General features: G+C 41.4%; 2 protein-coding genes across 6 annotated transcripts in view; one reads left to right on the top strand and one right to left on the bottom strand.

Annotated features, from left to right (window-relative positions):
- Positions 1 to 23,658, top strand: part of Plp1 (proteolipid protein 1) — a 113,586-nt gene that overhangs the window by 23,870 nt on the left and 66,058 nt on the right. The window contains exons 3-4 of one of the 4 annotated variants that reach the window (XM_070040000.1): positions 6,646 to 6,767; positions 21,212 to 21,346. The gene's annotated coding sequence lies outside the window, so the exon portion shown is untranslated. Of the gene's footprint in view, positions 1 to 6,645; positions 6,768 to 21,211; positions 21,347 to 23,658 lie in introns of those variants that run through there. The other 3 variants (XM_070040001.1, XM_070040004.1, XM_070040002.1) reach the window with 3 other exon arrangements.
- Positions 1 to 23,658, bottom strand: part of LOC138840158 (glycine receptor subunit alpha-4) — a 30,588-nt gene that overhangs the window by 4,145 nt on the left and 2,785 nt on the right. The window contains exons 2-8 of one of the 2 annotated variants that reach the window (XM_070039998.1): positions 20,994 to 21,124; positions 20,681 to 20,748; positions 19,698 to 19,921; positions 19,494 to 19,576; positions 17,841 to 17,981; positions 12,436 to 12,650; positions 7,247 to 7,396 (exon numbers count right to left, since the gene is read on the bottom strand). In XM_070039998.1, coding sequence (XP_069896099.1) covers positions 7,247 to 7,396; positions 12,436 to 12,650; positions 17,841 to 17,981; positions 19,494 to 19,576; positions 19,698 to 19,921; positions 20,681 to 20,748; positions 20,994 to 21,124 — 1,012 coding nt within the window. The remainder of the gene's footprint in view (positions 1 to 7,246; positions 7,397 to 12,435; positions 12,651 to 17,840; positions 17,982 to 19,493; positions 19,577 to 19,697; positions 19,922 to 20,680; positions 20,749 to 20,993; positions 21,125 to 23,658) is intronic. The other variant, XM_070039999.1, reaches the window with a different exon arrangement.

The following is a 23,658-nucleotide window of genomic DNA, read 5'->3' as shown; positions in this document are numbered from 1 at the left end:
ACAAAGGAGGAGGCAACAAAGCTTGATAAGAAATGTACTCATTACTTTGCTCATGTAATTGTAACCCCTCTGTATGGTATTTTCACAATAAAAAAACTAATTAATAATAAAAAAACTAAAAAAAGTAAGAAGTTCAAGGCAAACCAGGAAGTTGGTCACCCTAGTTACCTCAGATAATTAATGTAAGTTAAAAATAAGATACATGTGTATAATAAGCCAGGTGCTGCTGGGTCATGATTATAATCACAGCTACTCAGGAGTCTGAGATCTGAAGATCTAGGTTCAAAGCTAGCTAGGCCAGACAAATTCATAAGACTATTATCTCCAGTTAACCAGCAAAAAGATAGATCTGGAGGCATGACTCAAGTGGTAGAGCACCAGTCGTGAGTAGAAAAATCAAACAAGAGCCTGAGGTCCAGAGTTCAAGGCCCAGTACTGACACAAGAAATAAACAACAAAAACCATGTGTAATGGTTATCTCAATAGATGCAGAAAAAGCATTTGACAAGATCCAACACCCCTTTATGATGAAGGTTCTGGAAAAATTAGGAATCCATGGAACATTCCTCAATACAATAAAGGCTGTATATGACAAACCTACAGACAGCACTATACTTAATGGTGAAAAACTAAAGCCATTTCCTCTTAACTCAGGAACGAGACAAGGATGTTCACTCTCTCCACTTCCCTTCAATCTAGTATTAGAATGCCTAGCTACAGCAATAAGACAAGATGCAAACATAAAGGGGATCCAAATAGGGAAAGATGAAGTAATACTCTTCCTCTTTGCAGATGACATGATCTTGTATTTAAAGAATCCCACAGACTCCACTCCCAAATTACTCAAGCTGATTCAAAACTTTGGCAAAGTAGCAGGGTATAAAATTAACCCCCTAAAATCAATGGCTTTTCTGTATGCCAACAATGAGAAAAGTGTGGCTGAAATCAGGGAAGCAACTCCATTCGTAATAACCCCACAAAAAATAAAATACCTAGGAATTAACCAAAGAAGTGAAGGACCTCTATGATGAAACCTTTAAAAACTAGAAAAAGGAAATCAAAACAGAACTTAGAAAGTGGAAAAAACTCCCATGCTCCTGGATTGGAAAAATCAGCATTGTGAAAATGGCAATACTTCCCAAGGCTATCTACAATTCAATGCGATACCTATCAATATTCCAACCTCATTCTTCAAGGAAATAGAAGAGGCAATCCAAAAATTCATATGGAACAATAAAAGACCCCGAATAGCAAAAACGATCCTCAACAGAAAGAACAGTGCTGGAGGAATATCAATACCAAATTTCAAACTCTACTATAAAGAAATAGTAATCAAAACAGTTTGGTACTGGCACAAGAACAGACCTCAGGACCAATGGAATAGAATTGAAAACCCAGAAATGAACCTACAGACCTATAGCCATCTAATCTTTGATAAGGGAGCTAAAAAAATTGAATGGAAGAAAGACAGCCTCTTCAGTAAATGGTGCTGGCAAATTGGTTAACTACTTGTAGAAAACTAAAGCTAGATCCTTATATATCACCCTGCACCAGAATCAACTCCAAATGGATCAAAGACCTCAGAGTCAAAGCAGACACTCTGAAAACATTACAGGGTCTCCTTGGCACAGGCTGAAATTTTCTTAATAGAGACCTAGAAACACAACAAATCAAAGGAAGGTTGGACAAATGGGACTGCATGAAAGACCTAGAAACACAACAAATCAAAGGAAGGTTGGACAAATGGGACTGCATGAAATTGCAGAGCTTCTGCATGGCAAAGGACATAGCTAGCAAGATCAATAGAAAGCCCACAGATTGGGAGAATATCTTCACTAGCTATACAATGGACAAGGGTCTCATATCTAAAATATACCTGGAACTCAAAAAATTAAATCCCTCAACAACAAATCTTCAAAGAAACAACTGCCCAATAAATAAGTGGGCTAAAGACTTAAAGAGAAACTTCTCTGAAGCGGAAAGAAGGATGGCCAATAGACACATGAAGAAATGCCCAACCTCTCTAGCCATAAAAGCAATGCAAATCAAAACAACATTGAGATACCACCTCACCCCAGTTATAGTGGCTATAATCAAGAACTCTAATAACAACAGATGCTGGAGGGGATGTGGACAGAAGGGAACCTCACTGCATTGTTGGAGTGTAAACTTGTTCAACCACTTTGGAAAGCAGTTGGAGGTTCCTCAAAAGACTCCACATAGAGCTCCTCTATGACCCAGCAATCCCACTTTTGGGCATTTACCCAAATGTTCACAAACAAGACCACACTAAAGTTACCAGCACGACTATGTTTATTGCAGCCTCATTTACCATAGCTAAGATATGAAACCAACCCAGATTCCCCTCAGTAAATGAACAGATCAAGAAAATGTGGTATATATACACGATGGAATTCTATGCCTCTATCAAAAAGAATGACATTGCCCCATTTGTTAGGAAATGGAAAGACTTGGAAAATATATATTAAGTGAAGTAAGCCAGGTGCAAAGAAACATAGGTTCCATGGTTTCCCTTATTTGCAATATCTAGTATATGTTTGAGTCAAGCAGAAAAGGTCAGATAAGTTGATGTTAGGGAAATGAACCTAAGATATGTATTCAAATGTTTTTTTTCATGCGATTGTTTCTAACACAATTATAAGATTATTTTTTTGTTGCTTTGTATGTCCCTCCCCCACGGTATAACCCCTGTTTTCACTGTATTTGATGTTGGTATAATTGGTGGAGGGGAGGGGAAAAAACAAATAGTTTAAATAGGGATACAGGTGGACCCATTGCAACAATGAGATGTAAAAGTCGTTATGTCGTAAACGAACTTTACAACTTTGGTGGGGGGGGGGGGAGGAGTGTGTGTGTGGGGGGAAGATGGGAAGGGATAGGAAGGGGAAACAAAGGAGGAGGCTACAATGTTTGATAAGAAATGTACTCATTATCTTGCCCATGTAATTGTTACCCCTCTGTACAGTATTTTCACAATTAAAAAAAAACCCCATGTGTGTTATATGGGTATGACATTGATATAAATAAAATGTGGATAAAATATATTTTAGGCTCTTCATAATGGGACCTCTGTAGCTATGAAAATGTCTTTGTAGGGGACACAAAGGTATGTAGGTCCTAGTAACTCTTGTTTGTACCACTAGACGCTAATCTGTCATAAGGTCAGGCCTGTTACTGGGCATCATGGACAAGGCAAACTTGGGCCAGAAATTCTCTAGCAGACCTTATTCCTTCCTTTGCTGTTTGTAGGTTCATAGTACAAACTGGAGATGGCATTGCTCTTGTTTATTGCTATATCCCCAGTGACTAGCACTTTGCCTGGAATCTAATAGGCACTCAGTACATATCTACTCAATAAATGATTTGACTGATGGACCACATAGTTTAGAATACAAGGAAAGGATTGTCTTTTTCTTTTTCTTATTTTCTTTCTTGTCTTTTTTTGCTTTGTGAATCTAGTCTCCTCTCAGGGTCTCAAACTGCAGTCCATTCAGAAGAAAATCTCACAAAGTACTTGGCAGGAACAGTCTTTGCTGCACCCAGAAAAATGGTTTGATGCCCTTTGGCCTCTAGAAAGGATTAGCACTTGAAATCTTTCCAACAGAGAGCTTTGCTTCCCTATCCCTGATTTGTCAGGGTCTTTAGGGAAATAGTTATATGCTGTAGGCCAGAGGTTATTAGTTATTGTGGTTGTGCTTTGGCCCTGAGCTGTTATAGTGGGGATGCCTCAGATCTCTTCTCAAAGTTATTCCTATAGCCTCTTTTACAGAAGGCTTTGGCTTACCTCATATGTATTTCTAATTCATTTCCACATTCTTCCTGCATGAGAGATTTGCTGGGCCCATTTTAGAGATAAAGAACTAGAGGCAAGCAAAATATCTCCCAAGGGGCTAGGTGCTGGTGGCTTGTACCAGTAATCCTACCTACTCAGGAGGCTGAGATCTGAAGATCACAGTTCAAAGCCAGCCCAGGCAAGAAAGTCTGTGAGATTCTTATCTCTAATTAACCACCAGAAAACAGGAAGAGGGGCCATGGCTGAAAGTGGTAGAGGGCTAACCTTGAGCAAAAGAGCTCAGGGACAGTGCCTTGGCCCTGCGTTCTAACTCCACGACCAAAAACAACAACAACAAAATTATCTCAAGGAATTGGAAACTGAGAAGGGTAAGTAAAGTGATTTTTCCCTCGCTTTCCAGCTCAGGGTCCTTCAGACTAGTCCATTTGTTCTCCGCTACTCTCTAGGTAAAGGAAAATAAGCACACAATATATGTTGGAAAAAACGTTCTGAAAGGAGAAACTTGTTTCTGTAGATCCAATTATTTCTCCTTTTCTCCAAGCACAATTTAAACGGCATTAGTTTGGAAATATTTGCCAGGCCAGAAAAGCCCTTTGGCATGGGAAAGGAAATAATCGCCAATAGAATTAGTTGCTCTTAGCTCTTTGGTTTTAACATGTATCCCTTGTAGTTGGAAGAGCAAAGATGATTCATCAGAAAGCCAAGGGTGAGGAGTCCTGGGTTTGAGTATTACCTCTTTGGGAAAAATTCCTAATGGAGATGTGTTTGTGGGTGTTGAGGAGTGAGTCTTAAATACTATTTTGTGACTGTTGATATAGAACTTTTTTTTCATCTTTGGAAGGAAGGAAGGCTGAGAGGCTAAAGAGAAAAGATACTTTCCCAGCTGGGGAGGAAAGACACAATGTAAGAAGTAGAGAATGAGTAATACATATAGAAGCAAGAGAAACAAGAAGAAAAGAGATCAAAGATGGAGTTGCTAGATGGAGGATGCAGAGAGGTGAGCAGGATTCTGAGACCAAGCCTCTGAGAGGACTTTGTAGTGTCATGAAATTCCCAGTTCTCAAGTTATTCTATTGATAATGGCATGATTTTCTCTGTGTCTAGTTTCACAGAGAGCTCATTCCAACAAGTCTGCCCAAGTTGGTTACACAACTGTGATGTTGAGAGTCTGGTACTAGGGCCCGCTGAAGTGATGAAAGAGAATCTTTCCTGTCAATCTTGTAGACCAGCCTGGAAGACAGAGCAGAGGTTCGTAGGGGAAAAACAAAAGCTCAACCATTTTAGACAGTGACCTGGAAGGAAAACACCATGTAATGGAGGCGGGTGATTGAGGAGAGAACAGGGAAGAAAAGCCTTAAGCTTGAAGTTTGAACAGCTTTTTGACTCCTAGAATACCCCTATTTTGATCTTGGCTAATGGTTCCTTAAAAATCATAAGGTTTCCCTCTGCCCTATCAGACTCCCTTTAGACTAAAGACTTGTACTTCCCTAGTTGGAACAGCAGATCACAGAAAGAGGTTTTAGAATAGATGAACTCTCTATCCGTTTGTTCAGCCTGCTTAGAGCCTCCAGGATTCCTGATACAGTTCCACTGGAACAACAATTGCTTTAGGAGACACAAGAAAGGACATAATTACTGGCACAGGTTTGATTTTCAGGTTTTAGTCACATTAGTAATAAGCCTTAGCCCATTTTCAGACACATCCCAGGGTCCTAAGCAGGCCCCAGACTGCTGGTATAGCTTTGTAATAATTGAGACCTGGTGATGATGACACTCCATTATGAGCTCAGAGCCAACCTTAATATAAGCAGGAGGGGATTGACTGTGGCAGGTGGGGTTGGGTGGGTGCAGGGAACCAGGTGAAGATAGTGTCATCCTGGTGTAGCCCTCAGTAACTGCAACAATCTTTTGTTGCCGGAACATCAACACAGGCATTTTAACTGGACAAGGGACTCTGGACTGATTGGAAGCCTGCTCTTCTTTCTTAAGGTAGGCATTAAGAAGCCATCAGTATCAAAATTCCTATTAAGATAACCTGAAGACAGGTTTGATACAACTGAGGAAATGGTGGGGATCATAAACTTTTCTTCCTTTCTGCCAATTCTGTACATCTTTTTCCAGTCCTCAATATGGGACAAGAAAGGCTTTTAGGTCTCTTGAAGAATGAATCTTACTCAAGATGAAGCTGTGAGTCCATCCACTAGAGGGCGGGCTGCCTAGGAACCAACTAAAGAGCTAGAAAGAGGCAAGAATTAATACTTTGGAAAAACTGCTACTTGACACATAAGGGGTGTGAAACCATGGAGAAAGTGTGAAATACTATTCATGTGGACATATGATAGGGATGTCCTAGGAGCAATTGAGGTAGCAGCTGGGTGTTAGAGAAAAGTTCTTGTTTTGATATGGTTCAAACAGGATTTTTCTTTCTTTTTTGTGGTACTAGGAATTGAACCCAGAAACTACATTCTTTCTAGGTGAGCACACTGCTGCTCAGCTACATCTCCAACCCTTCAAAGCCAGGGTTTGAACAGTAGGTAATTATTTTCTACCCCCTAGAAGCCATTTTATCCTTGCTCTTTTGATTTGGAAACAGATTAGGCAGAAAACATGGAGTCAAAGACAGAACAGAATTTTGTGTCTCTGAAGATTGAGCAATCAGTATGTAGCTCAGCCAAGGTTTGCAGCTTTACTTATAATTGGACCTTTGCTTCTGTGAGAGTAGCCCAGGCACCTCTGTTGTCATGACAACTTACCTAGCACCTATTGTCTGAGCAATTGAGGGTAAACTGCTCTGTTGTCATGACAACAAGCTTTCTGTAATATTTCCCCAGGTGATCAGTCTGCTATAGAAGAAATGGGGTTAACGAACAAGAGTGAGGAAGAACAACACCTCAAGCCCAACAACTCTGATGTAGCCAATGAAGATCAAGAAGAAATTCAACAATTAGAAGAGGCAAGTAGTGTTATTTCAATATTAACAGTTATGGGTGCCTTCTTATAATGCTCCCTTAGAAAAGCTTCAGTGTCTGATTCTTGAATGCTTAGCCATTGATAGTGTAGGACATCTGGGGTGCCTTCTTCTGAGTTTGCAGAGAGACTGGAGCAGTCATTAATACTTCTCAAAGCAATATCATATGAACAAACTGGATAAGGTTCTAATATTAGCAAACATACTTTCAGTGCTTACAACATTCCAGGTATTGTGCCCATACTTTTAACCATTCTACTGCCTTATAGGAGTTAATATCCTTTTGGCGAAACAAGGAAGCAGAATCAAAGAGGTTCTGTGAGCTTACCTATAACCAGCCTTGGACTAGAATCTAGGTTCCTGATTATCCAGTCTTTGAGGTGTAGGTTAAGTCCTAGTTTGGGGGAGGAATACTAGGGAGAAAGGATTCCAAAGGAAATGGGCCCCTCCCTAGTCATACTCACAATGCGTTGGCGTCTCTGCCTTCTTCGGAGTCTCATGAATTCCTTATGCTGACGAGAAACAAAATTGACAGCAGCATACTCCAGCAAGGCAGCGAACACGAAGAGCAGGCAGACAGCCATCCAGATGTCAATCGCCTTCACGTAGGACACCTACAATATCCATCAGCAGAGCAGTCAGCCTCCTTGGACTGTTTCCATTGCCTATCCAGTGGATTTCCAACTCATACCAATTGCCTGTTCTTCAGTTTTATCCTGAATTTCTGGTGATTTTTAAAGAAGCTTACCAGGATATGGCCCATTGTCTGAGGAACCACATGAAAAAGATCTGGCTACCCATGATCCTTCACCTCTCTGCACTCTCCACCTTACACTTCTATCAACCTTTTCTCCCTACACTTCTTTTTCTTTCTTTTTTAATTCTTCTTGCCTTTTTGCTTCTGCTTCTGTTTCTTATTATTCTTTTCATTCTTTTCTGCTTCTGATCTCTTCTTCTGATTCATTTCTTCTTCCAGTTCTTCTCTAAGTTTCCCCCTTCTGATTCTTTCCTTCTTCTGATTCTTGTAATAAATAGCAGTGATCATGAATATGGCATTTGTTTGCCCTCTGTTACTCTACAGGTTCTCACGCCTATAGCGGTAGTTTGGAAGGGTTCATGATTTACATTTGACACAATAAGGGTATCTAAGGGTCAGAGAGAAATGGTCTTAGCAAGAATTACTCAGTGAGAGCATAGCACTAGGACTTGGAAGTTCTAGGTTTTCCATTCAGTGGCCTTATCATTTACTTAGGCTGCAGCCTCACAGACAGACTAGGAGGTCCTTTATTGCCCATTTTTACCTTCTTCTTCTACTGGCATTGTTTTTTCCTGTTGCTTTTTGCAAAAGGAAATGCAGCTCAGCAGTGAGCTGGAGTTTCATCTCTCATTTGGGAGAGGAGAACAGGGTAGGGTCCCAAGGAAGCAGCACCAACTTCCTGCCATTGCATTTCACTAACTGCAAGGCACTATTGATATCCAACTGTCCAGTTCTTAGTTTTCTCTTCTCACAACATGCCTGGACAGCTTTTGTGAATATTTATCTCCCACTTCCCTTGTGAAAGTTGTAACTGACCTCTTTGGGAACTGGGTGGTTCCAGGAGTAGGAAGAGAACTCAGGTTTATGAGATCCTTTCACCTCTTCTATCTAGAGTGACTCCTTACAGCTACATAGCAGGAGTAGATTTTTTGTTTTTGTCGGTTGTGGGCACTGTCCCTCAGCTCTTCAGCTCAAGGCTAGCACTCTACCACTTGAGCCACAGTGCCACTTCCGGCTTTTTCTGCTTATGTGGTGCTGAGGAATCGAACCCAGGGCCTCATGCATGCAAGGCAAACACTCTACCACTGAGCCACCTTCCCAGCCTAACAGGAGTAGATTTTATGATATACAATTTCTTTCATCACCTGCTATGTTGGGCAGTGAGGGTGATACAGATGCAGGTAAGGAGAAAGCTTCTACGTCGATGACTTTTTATTCATGGTGCTGGGAGTTGAAATCAGGACCTCACACATGCTAGACAAGTGCTGTACCACTAAGCTCCATACTCAGGCTCCTAACTTAGTAGGTTTTAACTGAAGAAACCATTGCCCCACCCTCAGATTTGTTTGGAGAAGTTTTTGGTCACATAATTTTAGGATGGTGGTTGATAGTGGCATCTAATGGGTAGAAGACAGGCATGTTGTAAAATATCCTACGATACACAGCCCCCCTCCTATCTGTTATCTTCCCTAAGTGGTATCAGTTGAGAAACTCTGCTGTAATTTTTTTTGCTGGTCTTAGGGCTTGAACACTATCTTAGGGCCTGGACACTATCCCTGAATCTCTTTTACTCAAGGCAGGTGCTCCACTGCTTGAGCCACAGTACTACTTCCAGCTTTTTCTGAGTGGTTTATTGGAAATAAGAGTCTCATGGACTTCCTGCCCAGGTTGGCTTTGAACCCCGATTCTCAGATCTCTGCTGTAATTCTTTTCACTGAAAGGGTGGTGGCAGATTAGTAGGAAGCTATAATTACTAAGATTCCCTTGGTGTCCCACATTGCCACCTACTAAGTAGTCCTATTTTTATTTTCCATTTCTCAGTCCCACTGATGCCTCCAGGGATGTCAAAGCCTGCTAGAAAGATATACTTGGGAAGGAAGAAGGGTCATGAGGGACTTTGGATCATTCAAGGGAAGAATACTTTCAGCACTAGGAACAGAAGCTTAAGAATGAGGATATATCAGTAACACATTTTTTGAAAATGTCCAGTAATTTGTTCACTTATTAGAGCAGCTCATAGGTTGACACATCTACTAACTATCCTGACATGTAATTTTTTGAATGAATAAATTGAGGGATAGCTTAGCAATATGTTTTTCTCTGCTGGTTTCTACTTGATCTATCTGCCCTTCTTGCCACTACCTGTCCTAAGAGCTAAGGGCCATTTAGCTTATAGGACCTAGAGAGAATTGGGATTTTTCTCCCCACAACTTTAGGTTGAATCTTGTATTTTGTCTTTTTTGTTATTCTGAGCACTTGCAGTTGTGGAGATCAAAGACCTAACAAAGAGAGTGTGACTCTTTAAGAAAAATAACCCTGACATCTCATAATTACAAAAATAGTTAACATCTGGAGAAGGATGATCCTCATAAAAGCAAAGAAGAAATTGTTTTCTGGGAACATGAGTTCTTTTACAAAGCAAGTTTCTGCTACTCTCATTTTAGACACTAGAATTGTAGGAGGTGGGATTAATCTGTTTTTCAGAAGCCCCTACCTTGTCCCATCTCTTTCTTTACGGCTCCCGCTAAACCTAATATTGGACAAAGTAAAGAGTGTGCAGAAGCCCCCTGCTTACTCAGTCCTTGCTCTGTGGGGTGACTAATGAGGCTATTTAGTTCAGAGAGCATGCCTGGATATTTTGCTTACTGGGCAATGAGGCTATAAAAAAAGTCATGAAAATCTGAGAAGAAGGCACTGAATGTTGCAAGCAAACAACCTTTCAACAAAGTCCATTTTTTTCCAAATGAGGAAACTAAGTGATTCCTGGGAGCAGATGGGTTGTACTCACTCACAGGAGGGAGGCATAAAAGGAGGTCCTCTTGGCAAGAAGACAGCATAATTTTCTGTATCTTCCTGAGTTAAAGAATCTTCTTGCATGGCAGAGGCAATAAACTAGGTCTGGGTTCCTAGGGATGAGCTTCTTTTCTGCTTATGGTTTCTATACAAGGCCACTACCATAACACAGTAATTATAGCTCAGCTGGGCCCTGTGGTCCTTGTCCTAAGTGTAACTTGCCTCTCAGAGCCCCTGTCCATCTAGGAAATAATTTGCTGGGTATCGGTCCCTGACAGCTTCTCCTTAGGCACTAGATCCTGATCTGAGATTTGTTATTGTTTATTCATACAGAAGGCTTTGGACTACTTCAAAGTTTCCCAGCAAATAAAAAATAATGGATAATATTGACTGATTCAGTCCCAGATCTACCACTTATTTTGCTTTAATTCCAACATCTGATAATTACAATAAAAGTTAGCATTTATTAACGGGTTATTATACACTTAACACTATGTTGTATATTAACATGTTTGCCAATAGCCCATTCCCATGTTATAAATAAGGCAAACCAAAGGTTAAGGTCACACTATAGCCCATCTTTGCTGTCTGTGGCATATGGTTACAAAGAGATCATCATTGAGGAAAACCTGGACTGCTCAGGATGCATAGTTTAAAAACAATTGATAACACATGAATGATAGAGAACTTTTCTGAATCAGCTGAGCTCCGACTGCACACATGGTACTTTTATTTTTAACCACACTGTTCAAAACCAGATATCAGAGCATGGCACCAGTGGCTCATGCCTGTATTCCTAGTTACTAAGGAGTCTGAGATCTGAGGATCACGGTTTGAAGCCAGCCTGGGCAGGAAAGTCTGTGATACTCATTTCTCCAATTAAGTACAAAAAAAGCTGGAAGTAGAGCTGTGGCTCAGGTGGTAGAGCCCTAGCCTTGAGCAAAAAAGCTCAGGGACAGTGCCTAAGCCATGAGTTCAAGCCTTAAGACTGACCAAAGTGAAAAAAAATGTAGTATACCCACAAAGTAAGGTGACAGTCATCATATAAATTATTATAAATGGAGAAGCTGAGATTTAAACCCAAATCTCGTACACTTAACCCCTTAGTCCCCCTATATAGCAGATTCATAAATTCAGCATCTATGTCCCAGATAACTCCCTACTTAAGTTCTGAATAAAATCTCTTATTAGAAACAAGCAGTAAGAGATGAGAGATGACAGAGCCCAGCCCCCAACAAATCAGAATAAGAGGGGATATGTTCATGGCAAGATTCATAAAGAATTCTTTTGCTTTGGGTTTTTCATTATTCCTTCATACTAAGTACAGTGCCTGGAATATACTACATGCTTAATAAATATTTAGTGATTTAAAGTAAGGTCTCACTCCCTGATTTGCTTAGAGCCTTGCTGACTATAAGGACTTTGAAGTGACCTTAAAATTACCTACGTGAAGACAGGAGGCAGGGAGAACTATTCCCAGTTTCATCAGCATAAATCTTTCTGTGTAATCAAAACATCACCAGGCCCCAGATGATCAGCGTTTACTGCTTTTAGCTACCTCAAACTGTTCCCTTCCCTAAAGAATAGATACTGTACCTAGACATTTTGTAAGACAGTCTTATTTCTGATGTAGTAAGAGCACAGATGTTGGTTCAAAATCCTGATGTTTCTTTGGTTATTTTTGGTGGGATATGACCTTGAGAAGGTCACTTGGTTGCTCTGGCCTGTATTCTCATCTGTACCATGTAGGAGTGGGGTTTTCTGTTTGATAAGGATCTTTTGATTTAGGACATGCTGTTATTTCCTGAAGAAAACCAAGATATTTGAAATTTGTCTCTACTCATTGTCTCTAACTAAGCATCCCTAACTTCAGCCTCTACATTCTTTATAAGAGTCTCATGGACTTTCCTGCCTGGGCTGGCTTTGAACCGTGATCCTCAAAATTCAGCCTTCTAAGTGGCTAAGATTGTAGTCATAAGCCAACAGCACCCCACTTCAAGAGTTCTTAACCTCAAGTCCAAAGTGAAGAGTTAACAGAGAAGAGTATGAGATGAATGGAAGCAGAGAGCTTGATAATAATCACGTTTCCTTGTATGAACTCACCTTAGGCAAAGAGGCCCGGGAGCCAGAGCTCTGGGTTGTCATGGTGAGCACAGTGGTGATGCCAAGACCTACACGGGCCGGAGCAGCATCCATATTGATCCAGAAGGAGACCCAGGACAGGATGACGATGAGCAGGCTGGGGATGTACATCTGAATCAGATAGTAGCCCATCTGTCGTTCCAGGTGAAATTTGACCTCAATGCAGGTGAATTTTCCTACAACAGAAGTGATGAACTATATCAACCCTTAATTTCCTAGCCTGAGCTTGAGCATGAGGATGCAGTAGTAGGGCAGCCCTGTCTATTAGCTAGCTTCTGGATGGGCATCTCAGAGAGTCGTCAATAAATGAGACATTCAAAATGGCCACAGGTTTACCCCTTTGCTCTTAGCAACAAAAAGTCCGTCCATCCTTCCTCCCTCCCCTCTCCCTTCTCTCTATCCTTCACCTCATCCTCTTCCTTTGTCTCTCTTTCCTTCCTTTCTTGTACTGTATTTTGTTTGGACTCAGGGGCTTATGCTACCTGGACAGGCACTCTATACCTGGCAATACCCCCAGCCATTTTTGCTTTTTTAATGTTTTTTTTATTGTAAAAATAGTGTACAGAGGGATTATAGTTACATGAGTAAGGTAATGAGTACATTCCCTATCGAGCATTGTTACCTCCTCCTTTGTTTTTCCCCTACCATCCCTTCCCTACCCACCTACTTTGTGCTTTTTGAGATAGAGTCTCACTTTTTTTTTTTGGCCTGGGCCAGCCTAGACCATAGTCTTCCTTTTACTTTCTGCATTTCTGAGATAAGAGGTCTATGCTACCATGCCCAGCTTACTTTTTGAAATAGAGTTAAGTTTGTTTGTTTTCCTGGTATGGCTTCAAATCACAACTCAAGGTGGCATGCACTACCACACCTAGTTATAAGGTGTTTGAAATGATAGCACAGTAAAGAGGGTAAATGGCAAGAGAGTTCCAGAATTAGACTGGCTGGGTTGACATCCTGAACCTTCTACTTAGTTGTATGGCCTTGGAGAAAATACCCAAGCTTTCCTTTTTGTTGTTTGTTTGCTTGTTTGTTTGTTTTGAGACAAGGTTTCACTATATAGGCCAGGCTGGCATGGAACTTATCCTATTTTAGGCTCCTAAATTCTGGAATTACAGGCATATGTCACTGTGCCTCACTCTACTCAAGATTTTTTAAATTTCCTTTTTGGTGGTAATACGAGGTTTGAACTCGGGGCCTATGTTTCTTGACAGTCACTGTAATGCTGACTACCTCCAGCCCTGTATTCAATGATTTTTTTTTTTTTTTGTCGGTTGTGGGGCTTGAACTTTGGGCGTGGGCACTGTTCCTCAGCTCTTCAGCTCAAGGCAAATGTTCTACCACTTGAGCCACAGTGCCATTTCTGGTTTTCTGGTGGTTAATTGGAGATGAATATCACAGACTTTCCTGCCTGAGCTGGCTTTGAACCGTGATCCTCAGATCTCAGCCTCCTGAGTAGCTAGGATTACAGGCGTGAACTATCAGCTCCCAGCTTCACTGATTATTTTTAAGATACGTTCTCACATCCTGCCTGGGCAGGTACTTGGACCATGATGTGCCTATTTTAGGCTTACCCTAGTAACAGTTCAGGGATGGCAAGTAAGCAATACTGTGTCTAGCTTTTGCTGGGATGGAGCCTCTCGGACTTCTGCCTAAGCTGACTTGGAACTGTGATCCTCCCAATCTCATCCTTCCATGTAGCTTAGAATAATAGATAGGTGCCACTGAGCCCAGCTATGGGTTGAGAAGAGGTCTCATGAACTATTCTGCCTGGGCTGACCTTGAATTGTAATTCCTCCCCTATTCTCAGCTTCCTAAGTAGCTAGGATTATAGGCGTTGAGCCACTGATGCCTGACCACCCAAAGTTTTGAACTTCACTTTCATTGCCCATAGAACAGAGTATTTACAATGATGAACTCCATCATTGGGCTATTGGAAAAACTAAAATGAGATAATGCATTTGAGATGTTGAACACATACATAGCTGTTAAAATTATTCTATTATCAATAATGCTTAATAGACTTCACTCAGGTTTCAGTATAGCCTAACTTGAACTTGCTCGTATCCCAGACATTCTCTAGCAACAGTACAGAACTAATCACTGTCTGTGTCTTAAAACAAGTGAGAAGAGCTAGATAGCAGACATCTCGTATAATACTCAACAGAGACTAGCTCTGGACAGTGGGCAGCAGGTTCCTATGGGCATCAGGTAGTAACATTCTATTCTTCTACGGAAGAATACATTGGTCCCAGGGCCATGTACCAATGATCTGCTTCCCCTGCCGGGCATCTTCACTTTATCTTGTTTCTCTTGAATCTTTGCAGTTCTTTCAAAAGCAGAGGTCTAACATATCCCAAGAAAAGAGGAGATGATGATGTATATAATCATCTCAGTATCCACAGGAGATTGGTTCCAGGACCTCCTGAAGATAACAAAATGTGTTGATGCACAAGTCCCTTATATAAAATGGCATAGTATTTGTATCATGTATATATGTGTATATGTATGTATATATACATGCATACATACATATATATCTTCTCATATATTTTAAATCATCTCTGGGTTACTTATAATACCTAACACTGTAAATTTTATGTAAATAATTGTTATATGGTTTAGGGAATAATGACCAGAGGAAAAAAGTCTATACATCTTCAACAAAAATGGAGTTTCTTTTGTCAGTATTGGAGTTTGAGCTCAGCATTTTATACTTGCTAGGCAGGTATTCTACCACTTGAGCCATAGTCCCAGCCCTTTATTACTTTAACTATAGTCCAGGTAGTGTCTTGTGCTTTTTAGCCTGAGGCTAGATTTATATCTTGATCCTCCTACCTACAGCCTCTCACTTAGCTGAGATTACAGGTGCATACCACAATAGCAATCAATTTTTTTTAAAAAACTGAGATGGAGTCTGTTTTCCCAGACTGGCCTCAAACTCTGATCCTCCCAATCTCTGCCTCCTGAGTAGCTGGTATTATAGTCACGATCCACCATGCCTGCCCATAAATGTATATATACATATACACACATACATACACATATATCCACTCACCTCTTTTAAAAATATTTTTGATTAATTGGTTCCTTGGATGTGGAACCTGTAGATATGGAAAGCCAACTGTAATTTTTAATTCTGACTTGGGTTTACTTGATTTCTCAAGGCTAATAATTTTTCCTCTTCCTTCTTTGTTTTTTATTTTTTGAGACAAGGTCATACTGTGGATCACCATCTGGCCTCAAACTTACTGTGTAGCTCAGTCTGGCTTTAATTGCAGATCCTTCTCTCTTCAAGGGCTGGGATTACAGCTACCAAGCCTGGAAAGGCCAGTGATTATAACTTTGACATACTGTCTGACACTTTGACCTCTTGCTGTTCCCAAGTTCACATTGGACTTCCTGCTATGACATGCCCTTACTGTGTACCTGTAGTTTCTTTTCCTTTCATACTTCCTTTTTTTGTAATAGCAGTTTTGTTTCTAATTATAAAATCAAGACTCATTTAATACAGAAAAATAGGAAAAGAATAATAATCACAAGCTCATATTTATCATGCACTTACTAAATGCCCTGACTATACAGTTTATCTTATCTAATTGTATAACAAATCTTTGAGCAGCTGAAATTATGTCACATATTACAGATAGGGGTACTGAGGCATGAAGACATTGTTACATTTTTCTAAGGACACTCAATAAGTTTCCAGAATCGAAACTTAGGTCTGTCTGACTCAAAATTTCTTGCTCTTACCCATTCTGTCACATTGCTGAGAAACATTTGCTACTAGTATTTTCTTCCACGATTTAAAAATTCATGGGTTTTGATTCATTCCTTTTGTCCAAATATAATCATTAGGTGTTTACAGATTTGAGTCTTTCCTTTTTCTATTTGTACTTTCCCATGTAGATATAAGCACCTTGAAAGCATCCTTCTTTAATGCCTATCTATTTATGGCACCAATCAGACACACTATGTGATTCAATTAACCTCTGCCCTACTAGCAGATATTTGAACAAATCAATTTTTTATTTATTTTTATTTTTTTTGTTCGTCGTGGTGCCTGAACTCTGGGCCTGGGCACTGTCCCTCAGCTCTTCAGCTCAAGGCTAGCACTCTACCACTTGAGCTACAGTTCCACTTCTGGCTTTTTCTGCTTATGTGGTGCTGAGGAATGGAACCCAGGACCTCATGCATGTAAGACAAGCACTCTACCACTGAGCCACTTTCCCAGGCCTGAACAAATCCAAATTTTAACACAGTGACTCAGGGTTGCACTTGGGGGTCTAAATTCATTGTGATATTTTAGAATGTTTCCTTGTAATATATTCCAAGGAGTGGCATTCCTGGATAAATAAGTAGGAAAAAAGTTAGCTTTTAGAGTGATGTTTCTCAAAATACTATGCTTTGTGGACCACCTGCATTAGAATCCTTAGGATACTTGTTAGAAATGCAACTTTCTGGGCATCACTCCTTGCATGTATCATCAGAATCTGAGAGGTACAGCCCAGAAGTCAACATTTTAACACACTCTCCAAGGGAATACATTGAATAGAACTGGAAAACAACTGACCTACATACTAATTGCCAATTCTTCCTCCCTGGAGGTTATACCATTTTCTGCTTCTGCCTCCATTTTCCAGAATCAGTAAGTTGCTGCTCTCCCCACTCCCATACCCCTACACTTCCACATACATTTATACACATGTTTATTGGAAGCACACAAAGCATATCAGTACATCACAGGGGCCCCAGTATTTCCTCTTTTCAGTCTCCACTCCTCACAGCCAAATCACAAGGAAAATGAGGAACCAACAACTCTTAGGGAGGCTGTAGAGGGTGGATAATCAGGCTGGAAAAGCAGCCCTTCTCTACTTCCTGGAAAAACAAGCCAGTTTATGAGAGCTAGGAAGTGGTTGTGATAAGAGGTGTGGGCAGTAAGCCAGTAGTAAGCCAGTTGCTGTCCTCAACAACCTGTTCCCTCTTAGTCCACCGTAGATATTGACTACTCCCAGATGTCAGTTTCCTAGTGCTCACAAAATTGCCACCAAGAAAAATGTGATACACTTGCCACTCATCAAGTACATTGTTCATTAACATGTGTGGGAGAACATGGGCTAGATCAGTATTTGGAATGCTAAAGATGCCATTTATTAGCTATGTGACACGTATAATTGATTTAACCTCTCTGAAATCTTTGTATTCTTTTTTGGTATTAATCATAACTAGCATGGTGAAAAAAAGAATATAAAACTCATAGCATCATATCTTGACTAGTAGGACTCCAATAGAAGTTGGCTGTCTATCCCCTTGCCTCCCATCTAGAGACCATCTGATTCCTCACAGCCAGTAAAGAGCCTGGTTCTTACCTGTGTTGTAGTACTTGGTACAATAGCCTAGATCCTTCTCATCCCTCAAAATGAACTGGGGCAGAGTCAGCCCCTCAGCTACTTGGACAGCAGGAGCATCTTCCAGCCACTCAAACATGAGGTCATTCATGGTGTAACCAACTGCAAGTGAGTGAGAGAAATAGCATAGAGCTGCAGAGTGGGTGTTGAGTGAGAGTGGAGATAGGTTTATAGCTGGCAGGCTCTCACAGATGAAGAAGAAGGCCTGGGGTCTAGGAATTGTATACCATCTAAGAAAGGGAAACTTTCCTGATGAGAGTACTTGGTCAGTTGTCTTTAAAGCTCATCCTAAATGGACAAGTCAGGAAGATTCCAAATTTCCTCTCCTACCAAGTTCTCAAACTTGAGAAAACCCCAAAGAGAAATAATTCTGGTAGACCTAGAATGCAATCTAAGAGGATTGGAAAGATGTCAAGGACCCCATCTGGGAACTTCCTGCCATATCTCAAGCCCAGAGGAATAAGCATGTGTACTGACCACATGTCTTGAGTTGAGCCAGCCCCAGAGCCAAGGCTGCTGCCACTTCACCTCAGGGAACAGAGAGCTATTTCTGTGCTGCCAGTCATGCATGGTACAATGTGCATACCACAGACGCCCAGCCATCCAGGGCCTTGAATTGGGACAGCTTGAGAGTGAATATCTGAACATGCCAAGTCCCTCACAGATAACTAAACAGTTCATAAAGGCTCTTACCATGTGCAGGGCCATGTAAACAGCCATATTCCATGTCAGGAGTGACAGGAGCAGAAATACTAAGGCTCAAAGTACAGAGCCTTTACTCAGTTTGGTAAAATCACTTTCCCTTCTGTAAAATAGGAATGGTAGTAGCTCTTCTCTGCTCTTCCACATTGTGAAGTGCTGATGGGAACACTGGATGTGAACACTGCTTATTATGAAGAACAAGGTACAGACCACAGGATGCATTCTATGCATCACTGTTAGGTGCTAGGAACAACCTTAAAAGCCTTGTTCTCTGAGGATCTTGTAGATGTCTCCTGTTTACAGTTTTGACCTCACTAAAGAGGTAGAAAGAGTGGAGATAGGTGATGGTTTAGTTTTACTATCCTCTGACTCCTCACTTTGGGAAGCTCTACATTTTTGGCCCCTGTGCCATAGAAGAACCTTTGGCTTACTTCTGTAGGCACTGTTCTGTGCCTGGCCTTCTTCTGTGCAACTGTTAACATGTTCACAGCGATTAGTTGAAAGAGAGTCCCTACCCTGCCTAACGCTGGCATTTTTTAAGAACATGTTCAGAGTTTTAAGTCAGGAGAAACAGGTACCATAAGAGGGAACATAATTTTGGGTACAGGAGTTGCCATTCAATTGCCTACAGCCAGCACATGTACATTTATTTATATATAGGGCTGGTGCCTTCCCATTGCCTAGCCCGGTGGAACAACCAGTCAAACAAGTAGGGGGGGGGCTGGAAAAACACAATGGGCTAGGTGTCACAGAGCCCTGGTTTATAGTCTCTTCAGCATCATGAATTGACTGTGTGTAAGGCAACTCCCTCCCAACTCTGGTGGTGGGGTGGGACTTCCCCTGTCTGGAATATCATGGGTTAGGGTTAACTAGCTGCTGTTCAGGCCTTTCTCTGTGACTAGAGACACTCACAGCTTTCCAGCTGCATCGTGCAGGTCTGGATATCCATGGGGAAGTTCTTGAGGTCCATTGGGCAGGACAAAATGAGGGTCAATCTGGTGAGAACAGTAAGAAAGAAGTCGTATCATATTACTAAGATTGAGCAGCACAGAAAAGAGACCCCCCTCCCAGCTCTCCACCTCCATCTGGCTTCCACTTGATGTCCACCAGGTGCACCTGATGCTGTAGAGCACATTGCCATTCTTGAAGATGCGCAGTAACTTGTTGTCTGTGGTCACCTCATGGAAGTTAGCCCCCTTCTCATTTGCAAAGAACAGGTCTGGTTTCCAGATAGAGTCCAGCATGGAGGGGTCAAGGTCCAGAGAGTCATCAGGATATTCTCGGTAGGCCAGACGTGGGTCGTTCCACTGCTGCCGTAAGAAAACATTGACCCGGTAGTCCTGGGAAAGTACAGAGATGGGCCCATCAGAAACATTGCTATTCCTAGGCACCCAGCAAATCTCTCTCTCTCTCTCTCTCTCTCTCTCTCTCTCTCTCTCTCTCTCTCTCTCTCTCTCTCTCTCTCTGTCTCTGTCTCTGTCTCTATCTCTGTCTGTCTGGCTGTGTCTGTCTATCTGTCTGGCTGTCTCTCACTCACTCTCTCTTCTCAGAAGGGCCATGACGGGGAAATGCTAAGGGCTCATCTTGGGGTCAGTAGAATTTTCTACTAAAATATTATGCTTTAGGTTGATAAGGCAAAGATGGGAAGGGAAAAAGGCATTTATGTAAGCATTTTCTATGTGCCACATTCTCTGCTAAGTGTTTTCTTCACATGTATCAGCTCATTTAAATCTTGCCACCAACCTTGTGCATTATGATCAGTATTTCAGAAATGAGAAACTGAGACCAGGAAAGATTTATGTAAATGCCAAATTAGCTATTAGGAATGGAATTTGGATTCGAACCCAGGTTTGTCTGACTTCAAAGTTTATACTCTGCATTAATCTACTTATTTGACCATTTGCTGCTTAGGCTAGTCTTTAATAATGGAAATTGAGGCTAAGGAAGATTGTCCTCCCAGTGACTAGTTTCAGACATGACATGGCTTTAGCAATGACTATGAAATTTGAAGAAGACACAGAAAGTACATGCTTGCTGATAACTACTGGGCTTTGTCCTTTCACAGTAGAGTGGAAACAGGGAACAAAAAGACCCCTTACCATAGTGGTCTCGGTGACAGAGCCAAAACTGTTGATGAAGATGTTGCAGGTCACGTTCACAGGAGGGCCTAAGGGTAGCAAAGCACAGCCCATTGGCAGGGCATTCCAGGAAGCTGGAAGCAGTTTTCAAAACTCCCTACTTGAACGTCAGACAGAGAACTTCTGGGAGAAGACTGGCCCAGAGGGAGGTGAGGTTCTTTTTGAGCTAGAACAACTAGCTCTGAAATTCCAAGGTACAAGTAGGGGATCTGGCTTGTATTTCACCAAAGGTGGTGAATGTGGGGAGGGTTTTGTAGGATGAAGGTTTCTTTACCTTTAAAATTGGGTCGAATCCTGGCATCATATCCAGATGTTCGCCCCATAAGCTTGTCCAGAAAATCAGATGGTGACATGGGCTGGGAGCCTTTGGTTCCAGACTTGACATCCTCTTTTGCCAAGGCTACCCTAAACAGGAGAGATAAAGAAGTCTGGGACCAGTTTTATTCTGCATTTTTCATAGACTCCATTTTAATCTCCATCTACCATTGATAGGTCCTCTCATAAGACATGTGAACAATAAGATGGTTCTTTGGATACCAATGTACAAGATGAGGAGGAACAAAAAGGCCAAGACATAAGTCAACATGGCAGCTCAAGTATTAGTTCTAGGAAAGAACTTTCTCATAGGTAAGATCTTTTACCCTGAACTCTTTTTTTCCGTATATATTTTTTATTGTAAAGCTACTGTACAGAGGGGTTACAGTTACATGAATAAGGTAACAAGTACACTTTCTATCGAGCATTGTTACCCCTCCTTTGTTTTTCCCCTATCATCCCTTCTCTCCCCATCTCCCCAACTTCTCTCTCCCTCCCGCCCCTGAAACTGTCAAGTTAGTTTTCAACATAGTGTCTTGTACATCTCATTGTTACAATGGGTCAACCTGTATCCTTATTTCAGCATTTTGTTATTTCCCTTCCCTCCCCAAATTAGAAAAATGTATATATAAGATGCAGGACACTAGAATCAAATACAGTGAAAACAAGGGTTGTATCATGGGGGAAGAACATACAACAGAAACAAAAAAAATCACACAGTACATTATAATTACATTAAAAACAACAGCAACAAAGATAAAACTTCTTGTGTCCCTATCTTAGGGTTCATTTCGCTTAGCACCATCTTATATGGTCATGTGTATATAGTGACCTTCTCTGCTTGTCCTAGACACACACTAGTTATTGCAAATAAGGGAAACCATGGAACCTATGTTTCTTTAAGCCTGGCTTACTTCACTTAATAAGATTTTTTCCAAGTCTTCCCATTTCCTAAAAAATGGGGCGATGTCATTCTTTCTGATGGAGGCATAGATTTCCTGTGTGTATGTGGGTGTGTGCGTGCGCACAAGTGCGTGTGTATCACGTTTTGTTGATTCATTCATCTACTGAGGGGCATCTGGGTTGGTTCCATATCTTAGCTATAGTGAATAATGCTGAGGTAAACATAGTTGTGCTGGTAGCTTTAGTGTGGCCTTGTTTGTGATCCTTTGAGTAAATACCCAAAAGTGGGATTGTTGGGTCATAGGGGAGGTCTGTGTGTATTTTTACCCTGGATTCTTATTGACATGGAGGTAAGGAATGTTTCACAGAGATGAAAACTGAGACTTAAAAAGGAGTCCAGGAGTTTTTAGCTCCCATTTCTTACATGCACAACAGGAAATCTTTCTCTTTTTCTGTTTGACCCAGCTTTCTCTTGTTACACTAAAGTAACTTATTGCTTTTAAAAAAGAGTTACAATAAACATAGTTGTGCTGGTACCTTTAGTATGGTCTTGTTTGTGATCATTTGGGTAAATGCCAGGGTATAAGTCCTGCTTTCACTGTATTTGATGTTGATATAATTTGTGGAGGGGAGGGGAAAAAACAAACTGTTTAAATAGGGTTACAAGTGGACCCATTAAAACAATGAGATGTACAAGACGTTATGTCGAAAAATGAACTTTACAAGTTTGGCGGGGTGGGAAGTAGGGAGGTGGTAGGGGGGTGTGGAGGTGGGGGGGTGGAGAGGGGAAGGGATGGTATGGGGAAACAAAGGAGGAGGCAACAATGCTTGATAAGAAATATACTCACTATCTTGCCCATGTAATTGTAACCCCTCTGTATGATATTTTCACAATTAAAAATAAAGTTACTTGTCATTCCTGTCAGTTCTCAACAGGTCGGGACTTGAACACTGTGCTGAGGTCTCCTCGTGCAGTGTTCTCTTCCTGAAGGTGCTTTGAAAGTTCTCAAAGGAGAGTGACATCTTTCTTATTGCAATGTTTTACTTGTAATTGGACCTCTGCAGTGTTTCCCTGATCTGGCCTAGCCAAAAATGGGTGGGGCTCATGGACAAATTGCATTTTTGAGAGTTGGTGTCTGTAGCTTGGGATTCATGCTAGGGTTCAGGACCTAGTGCCCACCTTCTGAAGAGGGAGCCTTGGCAGGAGGCTGTGTTTTCAGTTCTGCTTTAGTTCAGGGTTGTGGCCACTGCAGGCAGGTGAACTCAACTGTGGTGAGGAAGCAGGTATCTATAGACCCTGGAGAGCTTCCCAATAGGGTGGCCATGCTGATGTTAACTCCCCTAACTGCTTGATTTGGGGGAAAGGGGCCTGTATGCTTTGACTAGACCTTAAACCAATCTTTCACTCGTGATGAGTTTCACTCTTTGAGCAGCAAAGTCCCTTCTACCTGTTTGCTTACTATCCAATAGATAGACTAGGGAATGAGGCTCAGAAAAGCCTGGGAGGCTTTTTGCTCAGGGCAAACCTCAGGCTGGACTCCTGTCTGCATCAGATGCTTTATGTTCCATCTTGCTGTCATCATTGAGCCAAGCATAATCACCAGCCCCACTATTTCTCTAGCTGCTGCTGCATTGTATAACTGGGCAGCAGGTTTGCTGTCCTTCTAGGTCCTAGTCTCCTTTGACCTAGTGGCACCCTCTTTCCCAGGAAGACTATGTAC

The sequence above is a fragment of the Dipodomys merriami genome, unplaced genomic scaffold, assembly GCF_024711535.1.
Source record: "Dipodomys merriami isolate MVZ:Mamm:240054 unplaced genomic scaffold, mDipMer1.0.p SCAF_3, whole genome shotgun sequence".
Classification (NCBI taxonomy): Eukaryota; Metazoa; Chordata; class Mammalia; order Rodentia; family Heteromyidae; genus Dipodomys; species Dipodomys merriami.
This window is presented reverse-complemented; position numbering and strand designations above follow the sequence as displayed.